This window comes from Geospiza fortis, unplaced genomic scaffold (assembly GCF_000277835.1).
Source record: "Geospiza fortis unplaced genomic scaffold, GeoFor_1.0 scaffold172, whole genome shotgun sequence".
Lineage (NCBI taxonomy): Eukaryota > Metazoa > Chordata > Aves > Passeriformes > Thraupidae > Geospiza > Geospiza fortis.
The window spans coordinates 1,025,692-1,042,148 of NW_005054309.1; the positions used below are offsets into that span (position 1 = coordinate 1,025,692).

Sequence of the window (16,457 nt, forward strand, 5' to 3'; positions counted from 1 at the left end):
GGCACCCATCAGGCTGTGCTGGGAGCTCTGCCTCAGTTCCTACTGCATCCCACACAGCCCTGCAGTGCCAGTGCTGCCAGGAGGGACAGCAGGAGCCACCTGCAAACACACAGGAGATTGCTCTCTGAAGGAAACAGTGAGTTTCATGGACTGGCTGTGCTCAATTACAAGAGTGTAAACTAAGCAGGGGAATCCTCACACTGTCTCCAAGTGCTCCCCTTTATACATATATAAATTAGCAATCCACAGTTAGTTTGCATACAGGATAATATGAATTAAAATAAAAACATTGATAATAAAAATATATAATATACACATTGATGAACAGCAATAAACTGAATGAAAACACTAGAATGTAACAGTGGCTGTAATTTGGCACAAAATTAACAAACAGACATCTAGCACTGTAAAAATAACAACCCATTTTTTTCCATAAGTAGAGAATGTTACCAATCCTGATTCAAATCCTGATAGATGGGAATGCAGAGATATAAAAATACTGTACATACAAGATCCCTTTTATAGAGAGAGAAGCAGACTGCAGCATCTGTAACTTCTATCCTTCTTCCCCAAGAGGAGAAATTCAATGATGAGAATTCATCTATCCCTTAACAGCTGATATTTCCTCACCCCACCAAGTTCAAACCCATGAAGTTCTTTAAAAAAAGATGAAATCAACCTGTTGGATCTCTCCCTGTGACGAGAACTGCTTCTTGCTGCAGGAAGCTGCACAGTCCCCATTAAGACAGAGTTTCATAGCAAGGTGACTCAGGTCAGCCTGCTGAAGACATCGAATATCCCTGCGTGTAAGGCACGATCCCACCAGGTCACCCGACCTCTCTTCTGCAGACCATTGTGCTTTGGATGGAGGTGAGGAGGTGGGGAGAACTCTTGCTGCTGAGATGAGCTTGCTAGGAAGGTCAGGAAGTGCCAGGATTTCAAGGAGGTGAATTTTCCACATGGTGCTGGATGCCTTGTTAATGCACAGAATCAGAAAGGGATGCAGGACCCAAACAACCTGGGCAGGGCTCCCAGCAAGGGCTCCAACATGCTACTAAATCCAGAGCAAACCCATAGGCAAAGCTACTGAAACTCGACAAGAGTAAACAAGTAAAAAACCCAAGATACTTAAACATTTTTCTGTCATAGAAAAGAAATATTGCTGAGTGTTTTTTTAAAAGATCAGTTTCATTGTGCCTCTTTCCAGGAACACACGTCCAAGGTGCTGACTTTGCATCTCACCTACACAAACTGCATCTTCTTGACTCTCAGCAGAAGTGTGGCTGTTGAGCCCCAAGGAAAGTGGCTCTTTGTTCATCCATAATCTCAGCTCTTGTTGACTTCAGTGGGACCATGGAATCCCTTTCCAAAAGTGGCCACTAAAGATGCAAGTCCAGTTGCAATGTCTGCCTCAGGAGGTCTCTAACCTGCATGGCTGCATGAAGACCCCAACATGCATAAGATGAACAACTGCTCTGTTCTTATCCCGTTTACTACCTGCTTTCCTCAGCTGCCATTCCTAGCATTTCTCTCTCTTTTCTAGCAAAGCCTTAGGAACCTCCTTTTCACAAGGACCATGGAGTAATAAAACAGGAGAAACACTTACAAGAACAGCAAATAAATAAAGGTAGGCAGAAAGAAAAAAGGATGAGGACTAAGGGAGGATACAGAGCAAAACAGCCCATAAAGCATTCAGCACCCCCCAAAGGCATCCAAGAAAGCAGCAACTGCTCCTGGGATCCTTCTCTTGGGCTCTTATCTCTTGGTGTCTTGGCCAGAGATCTTGACTGGCCACTAAGGAGAGCTTACAGCTCCACAGAGGAGGCACTGAGGTGTTCTTCAGACTACCCAGCTTCCAAACTAATTCTACCAGAGTTTTCCCTCACATTCCTACTCACTACCATTGATACGAACAACTTGGATACTCCCAAGCATCCCTCTTGAATCAACAGGTTCTTCGAATGTCAGAGGGCTCATGACTTCTCTGACGAGGTTGGTTAAGACAAAAGCTACACCAGCCAACTGCAGTGCAAGAAAGTCCATCACAGCCAGACACAGAGGCCCATGGAGGGCTGAATTCCTAGCTGGTGATTTCTCCATGCCTTCTGCAGAGAATCACCAGTTTTCCGCAAGCAGAGCCAGTACAAAGCTCAACCTCTTTCTGATTTGGCAGGACTTTTCTCCATCCAGTTTTCACAAGTGCACCAGGTGGTACAAGCAGCAGCGCCTGGACTAGGGTGTTTGTAGGAAGTATTAATTCTTACAAACCCACCAGGCATCCATTTCACAATAATTACTCTGATGGCAATGGAAGGAAAAAGCCCACAGGAAAAAAAAAAAAAAGGTATTTTCAGCAGAAGAAATTTTGACTGTTACATGAAATACAAAAATAAATCCATACAAAATAAAACCTCGGTAGATGAGGTTGCCACACTGGGCCAAGTTATCAAATAAGAAAGAAAAAACTAGCATCTATGTTGTTTTTTTTCTGAAACCTTTTAAACAACATGGACACTTCTGAATGGACAGAGACAGAATGAGAAGTGGGAACAAGGCAAGGACAGTAAAATCTAGCTGCTGACTGGGATATTTCCTGAGAAGCAGCAGCAAGCAAGACCTTGCAAGTCACTTGGGAGCCCGTGCAGGCAGGTAAGCCACAGTCTGGAAGCAAGGGTATGCAGGTAGCAGGATTCTGCCCATACACGAAGTCCTCCATGGCAAGGTTTTTGGTTAGGATATCCCTGGAGCAGAGATCCATTGGGGTTATGTGGTTCTTCACAGGTACTGAACTGCTGCCAATGGGCCAGTGGGAGTAGGAGATGCAAGTCTTTGAATTACTGGTCAAGGCAATACATGGCCTTATTATGTGGTATTAAACCTGCCCCTGCAACTTATGTGAAAAAGGAGTTGCCCTGTCTTCCCAGAGATCTGGCCCAGTAATTATCCTAACCAAGAAGAGCCAAGGTTGAAGCCTTACAGCTGTCTTGGAGCTTGAGCTGTGCACTAGAGGAACCGCAGACAGCCACGCTCTCTTCCTATTTCCTAGAGGTGCTCTCCCCACAAAGCTCCAGAGAGCTGCCAAGGCCCCTTTCCCAGGCAGATCAGTGGTGAGGACAAGCCCATGTTTCCTGCCCTAGACACAGGTGTCTCCCCTCCTCTGCAGAGCCAGAGGCAGGACTGCAGCTGCCAGAGCCAACAGAGAGAGTGGTGAGACAGACTTGGTGCTGGCACTAAGGCTGGGCTGCAGGGGCAAGGCAGCCAAGCTCTCTGCCATGAACTGGGCTGGCCCATGGATAGTCAGCCTGCCCTGGCTCAACACCCTCCAAGACAGTGTCCAGATGTTCAGCTTTGTAGTTTAAAAATACACCTGAAAATAATGGCAAAAAATATTAAAAAGACTAAGGAATTTAAATGAGAGGAAGCCATGGGAAAAGGCTACTTTTTTGTGCAAGAGAAAAATTATTTTCAAAGAGTGGAGGGAAAGCAAGCCAGGATGGAATCACTGCATGGGAAAATATATACAGACAACAAACCTGCAGACCCTGCTGTGCCCTAGAGAGCAATGATTTTTTATTCCTGACTGGAGCTTGCCTGGGGTGCTGGATGGAGTAGTGGAGAGGAAAAGCAGTCAGCACAGACATCGTGTGGATTGATCAGCACTCCATGTCTGGCTGAGGTTGCCTGTAACTGTAGATTTGCATGCTCAGTGCCCATATGGCCCTCACTCCATCAGCCCCATGTTTACAAGACATATCCAAGTTCAGAAACAAGTTACTCAAGTGCATCAGCAACTGAGCTAAGAGTTACAGCAGATCTGACTTGGCTTTAATGAAATTCCTTGGCTTCTACCACACTGAAGCTCAAAGTGGGTGACCACAGAGGTCCCTTCAGACACATAGATCTGTTTGTATGAGTTTTCCCAAACCACAGTTCACAGCTTCTTGAACTCCCTGGCAAATCCTAAGTCATGCACGCAAGGTCTAACTTCAGTTGGAATTGTCTTTCCTTTTAACTGTTCTATCCTATATCCTAGAGCTAAATGCCTATATATATTCTCTATTCAGAATGTTGGAAACCCTAGAAAGAAATACAGCAGTTAAAAAATTCTGTTTCATAGGCCATTTCTGCCTCACCAGTTTCAGGATTTGGCTTTTGCTGGTATATGTTTGACAACGCTCTCTCCTTCCTGCAAGCTCATATGACTGTCAGGTTGGCTCAGCTGTCCTATCCAACACAGGAAGAAACCCAATTCCTCTTATAGCTCTCTTTGCTAAGTTATCCTAATGTAAAAAGGACTTGTACTTCTGGTGTTCTGCTGCATTGCCATAACCCAACTAATTTCTTCAATTTTCCTCCATTGTACACACATCTCAAGTTGTCCTATTCATCAGAGCTCCAGCCAAACCTAAAAATAAAAAGAAAGCCTCAAAAGAATGTATGAGGGAGCTGTTGAGCCAGCTGGTTGATTGGCACAGCTCAGTGGCAGCTAGATTATACTGCACTGCTCAAGTCATCACAGATGAATAAGAAATTGAAACAAACAATTTTCCTTAATATGACGACACTTAAAGAGATGATCCTGGGAGTGGAGGGTGGGCCTCCCATCAGGTCAGGGATGGAGAAAGTTGCCTGGCAATTCCAGTAACGTTTGCTACAGAAGAGTCAGTACCAAAGCAAAGGCTAGCACAGTTTACTGCTTCCTACGGGAACCTGGAACACAAAACAGAAAGGAAACAGTCTGTGAGGCTAAATCCTGATGCAAAAATTACTGCCTGCAGTCGTATTTTACCTGGCCTGCCCTCTTGTCTGTCTGTCTGACTTCTAGGGTACTAGTCAAGTCAAAGGCCAAAATGGGAGCTATGTGTTACATGACTCCAAGCAAAAGGAAGCACAGATCCATGAGACAGGCAGACATATGCATTTCTTCTGGGTGTGAATGGTGCTGCAGCCCCATTGCACAGTCTCACTAAAGCAAACAGACCCTATAAAGTGCCATTAACTTTCCAGCTTGCTTGATGAAGATACAACCCAAGTTTACCAAACTAAATTTTGGAAAGGAAAGCATCCACATTTAAGTCTCACTATTGGAGCTGGAAGAAATCTGAGATTGAGTTAAACTCAGACTGCCCCCTTCCTTCCCCACAGGCTCTACAGATAACTCAGACAATGGGCATTCAGATTTTAAACAACTGCAGGGGCAACCCTACCCACACTACTCTGTGCCAAGTGATTTCAGCAAACAAACCAACAAAGCAGTGCTGAGGTGCTACAGGAATAAAACCAGCCTGCTCTCAGGACAAGTTTCTGATCATCCCATCTGCTCACCAGACAGGTGAGGTTCTGTCTTGTATTGGATTGTTTGAGAATAGTGAGTCACCTAAAATCCATCATAATGTTGTCTTCATGACATTTCTTTGTCATTTGCTACTTGGATTTACAGTCATTCATCATTAAGAGATCACAGAAGACATACAGACAGCACCTTGACAAATTCCAGGCAAACCAATCCAGTTTTTTAGTCTCACAGCCTGCAACGTGCTCAGCAAGTCCAACTCAAACACTGCCCAGCATCACTTGCCTGCTGGGGCATTATTCCCCTTCTTTATTTGCATCACTTTCCATCACTCTGTCCCCTGCAGGCTCCTTGTGTTAGGAAAAGAGCTGACAATAACCCAAGTGCTGGGCAGCCCTGGGGTCGATCCTACCTTTAGGAGAGTGCTCAGGTCTGGGGTGGTGGCGCAAGGGGCTGGGCTGGCTCGTGTAATACCGAGAGTGTTCATCGAGGAGAGGCTGTGACCTGCCAAGCACAGTGTCAAAGGAGTGTTGGGGAAGAACTCAAAGTCACAACAGTGCAGCAAGAGCAACATCTCAGCTGTCTGGCCTGCTATTGTCAGTTTGATGCAAACCTTGCCTGGCCCAAACCTTCCACCTGCAGAACAGCTCCTCTGAGCACAGCCCATTACTGTTTCTGCAGTGAGAAAAGCAGCTTGTCATGGACCTCTTTCATTTAATAATAGTTTCAGTTATCAGGAAATAGTTTCCATTATGAAGTTTACTGCAAACTTCACTCAAAAGGGCAGCATTTTAAAGTGGTTAATGCTTGCACAGTTTTACCCCCAGAGTATTTAAATACGATCTCTCTCAATCTCCATGTGCACCTCCATTTGTTGTTTCTTTTTGCAAGTTCGACAAGAATTTCTAGGTTCATTTCTGGAATGGAAGTCAAAGCCACTGGGGTCACTTTCAGGGTCCTTCACCTCATGAAGAGCATTGAGCCAGAGTATCAAGGGATTCAGAAGCACCACTGGGCTACAGCATGTTCCCAGTTTGGGATGAGACACCCCAAAGCACAGTGCTTTTGCTTGCTGGGTGGTGTTCAAATGCAGCATGGGAGCTGTGCACAGAGCTCAACTGGGAGCAAGGACCAAAGGAGCAGCTGTGCAAATGCATGGTGATTACTCCTTCCTGCCCAGAAATGACATTTAGTTTCACATCCCTCGAAGCTGTTTAACCCTCTCAGTGTTTCTCTGCCATTTAACAAATGTCACTGCACAAGCTCATCAATCTCTGTCAGCACTGGGCATGAGGACCAAGATGGACAAGTGCCACGAGCACAGTGAGTGACGCAAGTCACCAACACCTCATGAGCTCTGTGCCCTCCATCACCCTGCTCTCCACCGAGTCCCTTCTGTGTGGGTCAGGCTGGTCATCCCACACTCCTCCCTAGGACTCAGCTCCTCAGCAGCTTCCCAACTGCATTCCCCATTCTTGCCAGCCAGTTCAAGCTCACCTTGAAGGCCTGTCACTTCTGTGTCGCTGAGTTTCGGGCCCTTCTCTTGACCTTGAGCGCGTGGACTCGCCTGCATCAGGCTGATGGGAAGAAGGGAAATTAGCTCATCTGTGTGCCTTGCTAGACACCAGCCAGGACACTGGGACTGCCACAATTCCATGCAGCCCTTTTGTGCTTGGTTTACACAAAAATTAACTACAGCCAGACATGCAAATAGCAGCATCAGGACTCGTTTTCAGTAAAAACCCAGCCTTGCTGAGCCAAACTCAATTTCTGCGCTAAAACGTGACAGCAGTAAGGGACAGTTCTGAAGCTGGGGCTGAACACAGTCTGGGTGTAATGACAGTGCACAAGGCTGGGCTGAGCAGGAAGGACCAGCTGCAGGAGCTGTGCTTCTGCAACCACTGAAACTCAGGAAAGAGGCTGAAAACACCAGAGCTGCCACCATCTGGCCCCAAGATTAACACCACATCCCCCTTTAGCATCTTAGCAGGGCTGACCATAAAAATCTGTTTCCTATCTCCTTCCATGCTGGCCAGCCAAGTCTCTCTGGTGTTACTCCTACCAAAACCAGGCATGACAGACTCGGGACTTTCATTACAGAGCCAGTTATGAGGCAGAGTGACAACTGAAGCAGCTGCATCGCCCTTACACAAACAGAACCGATTACTGCTTTTAATGCTACAGTCAGGATTTCAGCAAAGGGAAGGTCCTGCACCAGGGACTGACAGTGCTTCAGGGAGGCCACAAGGTGCTGTGACATCCAGTGCCATCCTCCAAGGCCAGAGCCCCAAGGACTACCTTGCTTGAAGCTGAAGCCAAAAGCATCTAAGCAGGGAGGTGGCTCCAAAAGGCTAGGGAAGCAGCTGAGTAACAGACAGCAAGATCCTTCAGATGCATCACCACCTTTTGCTCTCACCATACACTCACATCCCACTGAAAATAGGAAAAATGTTATAGCACCTTATCTGCGGTGCCTCCTGAAGCCTGGCATACCTTCCAATCTTGATCATGCCTCCTCTTTTCAAAGGAAGACTTTTCTCTTTCTTTCTCTTTCCTTAAAGCCTTCTTCTCCTCAGCCATCAAGAGACGAGCAATTTCCTAGAAGGGAAACACAGACTCTGTCAGACAATTTTACTGCTCTTGTGGGTTTGAGAAATTCAAACCCTTTTCCATGGACAGCTGCTGAATGGGAAGGGTGCAAATCCAGGACTTCATCCATTTATGAGCAGAAATCAAGGGACAGGGCAAAATTAAGACTGCCAGCATGCAGCATGTCCAACTCTCTGCTTGGCCAGCCCATACACAAAACCCATCTGGGAGAAAATCCTACCGGAGCCCCAGGCTTCCCCTGCGAGGAGAGAAATTAACAACTAGAGGGTCAGAGAAAACAAGGGCTGTTTAGCAGCTTCTGCAAGCAAAGGAATTCCACAACTATGTGACGTGTTGCTCACCTCATCTTGGGCTACTTGAGCTGCCTTCTGATCTGCTTCATTAGCCTGGAGGGGGGGAGGGGAAGTGGGGAAGGAAAAACAGAGACAAAAAATTACCATCTCTGAATTAATCATATTCATCAAAATACTGGGCAGGGCAAGTATGTGCCCATACAAATACACCATCCTCCTCTCCAAATATACTTAGCTACCCCAATACTTACCTCACAACCCAACTCCTATCTGCCCTTTCAGCTTTTCAGCTGAATTTTGCCCTCATGTATCTGCCTGGCCACACCACAATGCTTTTCCCACTCTGCTGCCTTTGCTCTCAAAGATGGGCAATGGCCTGTCTCCTTCTGAGCTGCTTACATTGACTACATGCCATCTTCACCTGCCTGGAAACATTCATTTAATATCACTTTGCTTCAGTACTATAATTTTTGGGTGTTTATTTCAAAAGATAGGGCTTATTAGTTGGAAGCCAGCTGTCACTCCATATTTGTGTGTATGGAAGACAAAGGTAATTAGCAGAATGCACAGGAGCAAGACCTTAGGTCTTACAGTCACTCTTATATATTAAAGGTTTACAAAGTAAGGTTGTCTGTGCTGGTTGCCTTAGTTCCTTTGAGTTGAGCAATGCACCCTCTCTACTTACCAGCAGCTCTTCCTCCTGCAGCTTCCGAGCAATCTCTGCATCAGACAGCTCCTGTTCCATCCGGGGCCCATCGTACATGGCTTGTGTCCTCCCCCTCAAATTAGTGCCTACAGAATTGAGAGAAAACAATCAACTCAACCATTCTCCAAATCCTTTGGTAAGGAAATCCCCACCATCTCCTCAGCCACCTGCAAACCCCCCCACTCAAGAGAACCAGAGATCATCACAGTGTACCTGCCACACCCTGTCTCAGATAACAAATGCAACTCCAGGGCAGAACAGGCCATGTCCCTTAAAGTAGTCTTTGGTGACAGCAGTGCTGGCAAAAGAATTATAATTTGTCACTCTGCATTGATACAGATACAGTGGCAAAACTGGGCAGCAGAGAGCAGCCCAACATTTGAAATGAGCACAGCAGAGACCGAACACACTGCTGTAGCACCATGGGCTGCAAGGGTTACCCAGGACAGCCTCACATGAGTTTTCAGACAATTTCTTCCTTGGGATGACCCATGAATTTTACAATTCAATGAGAAAACAGAAAAGGAAGCATTTTTAAGTTCATATAATGTTCAGTTCTTGTTTTGAGTATAGAGTTCTGTTATTTCAAAGCTAAACCTTCTATTTCTCTAAGGAAAGTGTTTGTACCATGAGGAAGAAGAATAACTGTCCCAGTGTCTTTAAAAGTAGAAAGACGAGTCTGGATCTTTAAAGCCAAGTGCTTGTTGAGCAAGAACTACACAGGTACACATTTCCCAGAAAATTCCACTCGCACATAATTTGGCAAGAATCTTGCAAATAGAACCCAGTTGGAGGCCCAGTGCCACTACTGAACTTTTTTGTTCCCTTTTTTTCTCCTGTACAAGGAGGCCACTGCACAAAATGTATCTCAAAAACAAAAGCTGGGTGGTGGTTGGAGTTTTCTGGGGGGTCTTTCTTTGGGATGGTGTGGTGGTTTTTTTTAGTGAGGGGAAGAAATTTGTTTTCTTAAATGAAAGGACACCAAGGGCACCACCTCCAACAATACCTTCTTACTTATCCTCTCCAATGCCATGGAACATCAGGATATAGAGCAAGAACATTAATGGATAAGAAGAATCCTGCTAAATCAGGAAGAAACCCGGGCAAGATTCCCTGTGTACATGTTGCAGGGAGATACTGGAGAGAAGCATCTTCAAGGAAGCCAAACATATCTCAGACACCAGTATGGGGCACGCAAAGGTCCATCCCCACACATACACACGCCTTCCCCATCACTCGGTTACCTGGGTCTCGCTGGCAGTCTCCAACCTTCCCCTGGCTCACAGCATGAGGGGAGGGGGAGTGTCTCCTGTGTCCTGCCCTTTTGTAGGCTCTTGCCTCACCCCTCCTATGGTCATCTCTAGATTCAGCATCATAGAGCTTCTCATCACATGCCATCCTGTGTGACGAGTGGCCCTGGTGGTGAGATCTGTGTTTCTCAGGGTGCTGTCTGCCACCCCGATGCCAGGTCTCCTGCTCTGCCTCCAGTTCCATCTCAAGGAGGGGAAGGTGCTTTTCTCTGTCTTGCTTTGGTGGCTTTCTGCTGTGCCGTGCTTCCTCTGTGAGTCCATGTTCCAAGTACAGGTCTGGACTGAGAAGTCTCCTCTCCTTCTCCCTGCCAGCTGTCCTCCTGTCCTGCAGCTCCCAGCTATTGCTGTGATCATAGGCACGGTGCTCAGTCTCTCTTTCCAGGTCAAGGCTGAGATGTCTCCTGGATCTTCCCTGGCTGGTTGTCTTCTGCTCCAGCTGATGGCCATTTCTGGCCTCTCTCAGCTGAGGAGACCTTCCACAGCCCTCTGAGCTGGAGTGCCCATGTGTGGGGGCACGGCTGGCCAAAGGTGACGGGGGTCCTCGGTGTTCTCTCTGCTGGTGCCTGCCCCTGCCATGACTGTGTGCTCTGGGAGGTTCAGAAATCTGCTCTCTGGGATCACCCCAGGGCTGCTCTGAGCAATGGGGGGACAAACAAGGAGGGGGTTAGTGGTGCAGGGGTTAATGGAGGTTCAAAGTCAGACTCACAGCAGGGAGAGGAAGGAGCTTGATACAAGGTGCTGAAAATGCAGGCAAAGCATGATGAAAGAAAGAGTAATAACAGGGACAGGCTGCCAGGATACAAGAGAGGACACAGTGAAGTGGCAGCCTTGCTAGCAGGGCAGCACAGGAGGCAACAAGGTTGGAGCAGAAAGCACAGGTCCAACCCAAAAGTGTCTGAGCACTTCCTAGACAAGGACAAGTCAATACAGAGACAAATGACTTTTAATGATGCCACTGGGGCTGGAAAACTGCCAAGAGAGCAGCTCATCTCCTGATGACACATCACTGCTGCAGGATCCTGAAACCACCTGAGAAAGATTTGCAAAGAAGGGCACAAGATGCAGGAAAAGTTGGGAGACAATGAGGGGCATAAGGCCAGGAGGGGCCAAGCAGAGTGGTCAAGTTGGATCTTGGTTTATAAGCACAGGAGAGCTTGCCCTGGCTTCAGGGACAAGGTTTTTCCTAAGAAAAAACCTAACTGGGGAGAAAGACCCACACAAAGCAGAAAAGAAATAAACAGGCAGGATAGGATTTCTTTTCCTTCAAAAGCAAGAACAGGATAGCTGCAGCATCCAACACCCTCCACCACAGACTGTCACGTTTCTTTTGCAGACCCACAAGTCTCAGGGCCTGCACTTATTAATTGTCCAAAAAGAGGTTTCAGCTCTGAATGAGAAGGCAGTTATGGACAGAAATTTTAGGGCAGATTAAGACTTCAGAAAACCCAGGCTCCTGACCTCAGCATTGTAGCTAGAAAAGCTGCTTACTTGGCATTTTAGTGGGATTGTTTCCTCTGTGCTTTCCAGAAAGCAGACAGAATTTTTCTCTGCTTTTAGTTTCAGTAATAAACCTGAAACAGCTATGAGGATGCAGCAATCTGCCTGCAAACAATCTACTAATTGATTTATTTTTTCAACTAACCTATTTGCTAAGAAAAATCATTGCACTGAGTGAACTATTATCTCTCTACAGCAGCTTTACAAAATGAAAAAAAATGCCTTGAAGCAGAGATTGATTTGAAACAGAACTACACACACAACTCCCCACCAGAAAAACCCTGCAACAGCAGACTTTCCTCAACTGTCCAGAGTTTGTTTTACAGTATCTCAAAATATTTAAAATAGATTTCACTGCACATGAATTGCATTCTGTTTTAATGAAGAGCTCTGTCTCACTTACAATCTATCTAGATTTCAAAAGGAGAAAAATAAACCTCACACCAAAACTGAATGTTCCCTTCGAGTCATTCTATTCAGAAAAAACTTTTTCAGAGCCAGCAAAAATAGAGCCTACAGAAAATCCACCTTCAAAACAAGTCTGTGTGACTTTTATCCAGGACAGGTGTATTTTTAAAAGTCCAAGAACTGTAACTTTTAAAAGTCCAGGAACTGCTGTGGTCACTCTAACTGGTTGGAATTTTTCTGTTCAGTTTTAGATCATACATATGATTTACAGAAAACAAATACCCAATCAAACAATCCAAGTGACTTACTGAACAACAGAGACCAGAGCCTGAAAGCAAGAGTCAGTTTTTGAACAACAGTCACAAGGGTGAAAAAATTAATTCAATTTTGTCATTGAGGAAAGCTCAATAAATACAACAGCAGAGAGCAGGAAAACACAAAAGAACAAAGCCTGGCTGTGCTGGGAAAGGATTGCTGCAGGTAACACAACCATGCCAAACAACCCAAGCAGATAATTTGCTTTTGGAGTATCTCAGAATGATTAATTCATCAACAGGTGCTGGTTCCTGTGGCACCTTCCATGGGGGCCATGTAAACACCCCACAGACCCTGGTGTTACTCTCTGAAGCAGCAAGTGACTGAGTGAATACAAAAATGTTTTTCATGGCACAGGCACTGCTGGGAGGAACTCTGCCTTTTCTCGTGTTTATTTTTCCACTTTTAAAGAGCTCAGGTTGCTTTGGAGCAATAGGCCTAATCCACATTCCTCCTGGATGTGGATAAATTTTACCTCAGTCTCAAACAATAAAAAAAAAAGCCAAACACACTCCACCCCCACCAAAACAAAAAAAAAAATCTTAAACAAAGCAAGGGCTTTTTATTTGTTTCAATTCACAACTAATGAGGACAATACAAACCAAGGCTGCTGAAGCCTAATCAAATGGTGCTCAAGTAATTAAGAGTTCCCAGAACAACAAGCTAGATGATCCAGGCACAAAATCCACTCCAGTACTTTATAGCTTTAAGGAGCACAGATCAAGAGCAGCACTGCTATGACTGGTCAGGCAAACACCTCCTGCCTCACATTCAAAATTATGGATTATTGCAGGAAGAAAACAGACCCACAAGGTATCCTACCCTCCAAGTCCAAACCACAGTCTTACTTCAGGAAGTCACAGGCTTTGTCAGCTGATTGGTTACAGAAGTCCATTCTGTCCTACAATCTCTGCATGCACACTTTTGCCTATGTTGTATTTTTTCAGACTTCTCCCATTTAATTCTGAAAATCTGAAGAGTGGCTTGGCTGTAGGACTCCAAGATCAATTTTTCCCAGCTTTGTACATGTAGAAGGACTTGTGATCATGAAGTTTCCACTTGGTTACTGTTTTGCACTTTTGAACTTTGTGCTTTGTACTCTCTTGGCTATCTTTGAACTTCTTCCAAATTGAAACTAAAATACTTTGAGTAAGTTCAAATAAAGGACTTTAAACCGCCAATGGCATTGATGTTAAAATGAGAAATGAGGTTTGATCTTCATCTTCACAATCTGTTAATTCAAAGCAACCCATCTTCCCCACCACATTTTTGAAGAAAGAACACAGGAACCACCACCAGCACACAGCAAAGCCATCCCCAGATTGCTCCATAATTAAATACACCCTGATTCTCTCCTCCCAGTTTAAAGAAGGTCTGTATTCAATCACAGAAGCTGACCAAAAGGAAGCAATAGAGCGCCGTGGATCAAATCATTTCCACACTGTACAGTCCCAGATGATAATTACAGCAGAGACATTCTGTAGAGATGACCTTGTTCTTCAGTAAGTCATTCAAGGCAGTTGTGCTAATTTTACAGCTTGGATACATACCTGCAAGGAGCTATTTTTGAAACATCTCCATGAACCAGCATTTATTCCTTCACGTAGCCGTGCCAGCATCACAAATAAGCACATGGAACTGTCTCTCTTCAAATGCAAGCATTGGAATTTCACCAGCATTTCTCCCCCACACCCTTGGTGTCACACAGCAGTAACTACCTTATCAGCCACTGTCTTCTTCCACAAGCACTTCTAAAACATGCATGTGTGGCTGTACTTGCACATACACAAACCACATTACCTATCCCTGTCATTTAGGCCACCTTCAAGGACAATAAAAACTATTAAATTGCCTTCTCTCCTTTTTTTTTCTTACTAAATACTTCCTGATTATAAAATAATCTGATTCTGACCCCAAGAACTGATGTAATGCTACAGTGCTAAATGCAGGACTGTAGCATAAAGTTGAGTGTGAGGGATAAAGAGCTCTCAGACCACCAGGTTCACCTACACTGCCATGATCCTGACCTTTTATCTTGCAGAAACATACCTCCATTTTGTGCATAATAGCTCTCTTCATAGCCTGTGTGTCCCTGGGACTCTGGGTAGTGCTTCTTGTGCTTTTTTTCTTCCTGCTGTTGTAGGAGACGGGCAATATCCTGCAGAGATGGAAGAAAACAGACATTAAATCACCACTACAAAGTATCTCCAGATCCTTTTGATCAAAGTATTTATTCAATTATTAAAATCCTTACCAAAAAAAAAAATTAACTTTTCAGACACAACAACAGTTACTCAAATTCAACCCCCGGACTGGACGAGGCTTTCAAATTAATGGGTGACACAAGGGACCATGTCAGCAACCAGTAGTCAACTCAGCCCAGTACTGATACTCCAACACCATGGCAAACTCCCAGGTTCCTGCCTCTCCTGCACACAAACCTGCTAAGCCCTAATGGTCACAGCAGGGCAGAAGAGACTGCATGTGCAACCTCAGGCTTTCCACAAGGACTAGGAAGTCACAGAAGTGCACAGCCAGTAATGGGAGTGGGCTGGATCTCCTCCCTGCACTCTACCAGGGAAAGAAAAGCACAGAGGCAAAGACTGTCCAGCTAAAGGCACTTCTGACTGTAAACCATGAACTCTCTTCACACTGGCTGTAATTTGCAGGGACTACAGGATGCCAGGCAGGGAAATGCATCAGTTTGACAGACAAAGACTTGAAGGAAAAGAAAATCGAAAGGGCATTAGGAAGAGCAAACTAGGCACAAGGCAGGAGCACAGTGGGGACTGCAGCCATTTGTCTCCTGTCACAGTTTTGGTAGATATGCCAAAGAGAAGAGCACTCCATTTTCCTAATTGGTTTTCCTTCCAGATGACTAATGGGTCAACAAGGCCTAGGAACCACAAACAGCTCCCTGGGGCTTGCTCCTCTGAGGCCCACGAGCTTGTGAGTCAGTGAAGCCAGGCTGGAGCTAGGGAGCAAAGCTGGGAGATACCAGCAGGTCATGCTGCCTCTCGGGATGCTATTCATTTAAGCCTTCCTAATCCTCAGGACCTTTACAGAGCCATGCATGTAAAGTGGACACTGCAGGCAGGAAAGGCATGGCTGAAATGCAAACTAAGAGTCAACACCCTCCAGAGCCAAGCCAGCACTGGAGGACATTGGATGGCTGCTCAAGTACAAACTATTATTTCAGGATTCAGGTAAGATCTGCTCTGAAACCAGCTCTGTGGAAAATCTCGGGATGCCACAGGCTCTTTCAGGAAAAAAAAAACAACCCAAAAAACTAAACCTCCACAAACTCCTTCCCTGACAAGGTTAACCTTTCTAGCAAGTACTGTAAGTCTATAAATATATGAGCTAAAGCACATTATCTCCAGGACTGAGACAGCTCAGGACTTGCAAATCCACACAAACCACTTCTTACAAACAGGATTCATCAGCAGGCAGGGCAGGCAGGCTTAGTGCTTCATTTAAAATACCTGCACTCCAGAAAGGATCTGCCTCAGTCCTCAGCTACATTTCAGACACACTTGGGAACTTCCCATGTACCAGCAGGAAGAGAGAGAATATTTATGACTTCTCCTTGCTTTAAGGCACAGTCAGCTGGAGCCTGCTCCCAATGCACAAGATGGTCAGCAGGCAGGTTTGACAGGCTGCAAGGACCTGTGGTCAGACTGCTGACATCCCTGCAGTTCTCTATATAAAGCAGGAAGGAAAGGTGCAATTCCACAAGTCAACATTAGTTTTGCATCTCCTTCACCTTCCTGATAAAAATATGACAGATCACTACCTTTTAAGCAGAAATCCTATAGCCAAAGTTCCTCCCACTCCGTTAGCACAAGCTCCTCTGGGAAGCCAAGCCCTTCCCATCTGTCTGGGCAGCCTTTCAGTACTTGCTTGGAATTAATGGTGGTAGAAGAAGAAAATGAAGTCTTGCAAAAAAACCTAATGCATCTGCCAGGTAAGGGCAGATTCTTATTTCAGGCTCTCCCAGGAAATACAGCCTTGTGTTCAAGCTC

At 45.5% G+C, this 16,457-nt stretch overlaps 1 protein-coding gene across 1 annotated transcript in view; it reads right to left on the reverse strand.

The window, feature by feature from the left end:
• CCDC50 (coiled-coil domain containing 50) overlaps positions 1–16,457 on the reverse strand; it is a 30,934-nt gene continuing 14,477 nt past the window's right edge. The window contains exons 6-12 of the mRNA XM_005418951.3: positions 14,482–14,590; positions 8,882–8,988; positions 8,245–8,289; positions 7,787–7,891; positions 6,791–6,870; positions 5,706–5,797; positions 1–4,710 (exon numbers count right to left, since the gene is read on the reverse strand). Coding sequence (XP_005419008.2) covers positions 4,691–4,710; positions 5,706–5,797; positions 6,791–6,870; positions 7,787–7,891; positions 8,245–8,289; positions 8,882–8,988; positions 14,482–14,590 — 558 coding nt within the window. The 3' untranslated portion in view covers positions 1–4,690. The remainder of the gene's footprint in view (positions 4,711–5,705; positions 5,798–6,790; positions 6,871–7,786; positions 7,892–8,244; positions 8,290–8,881; positions 8,989–14,481; positions 14,591–16,457) is intronic.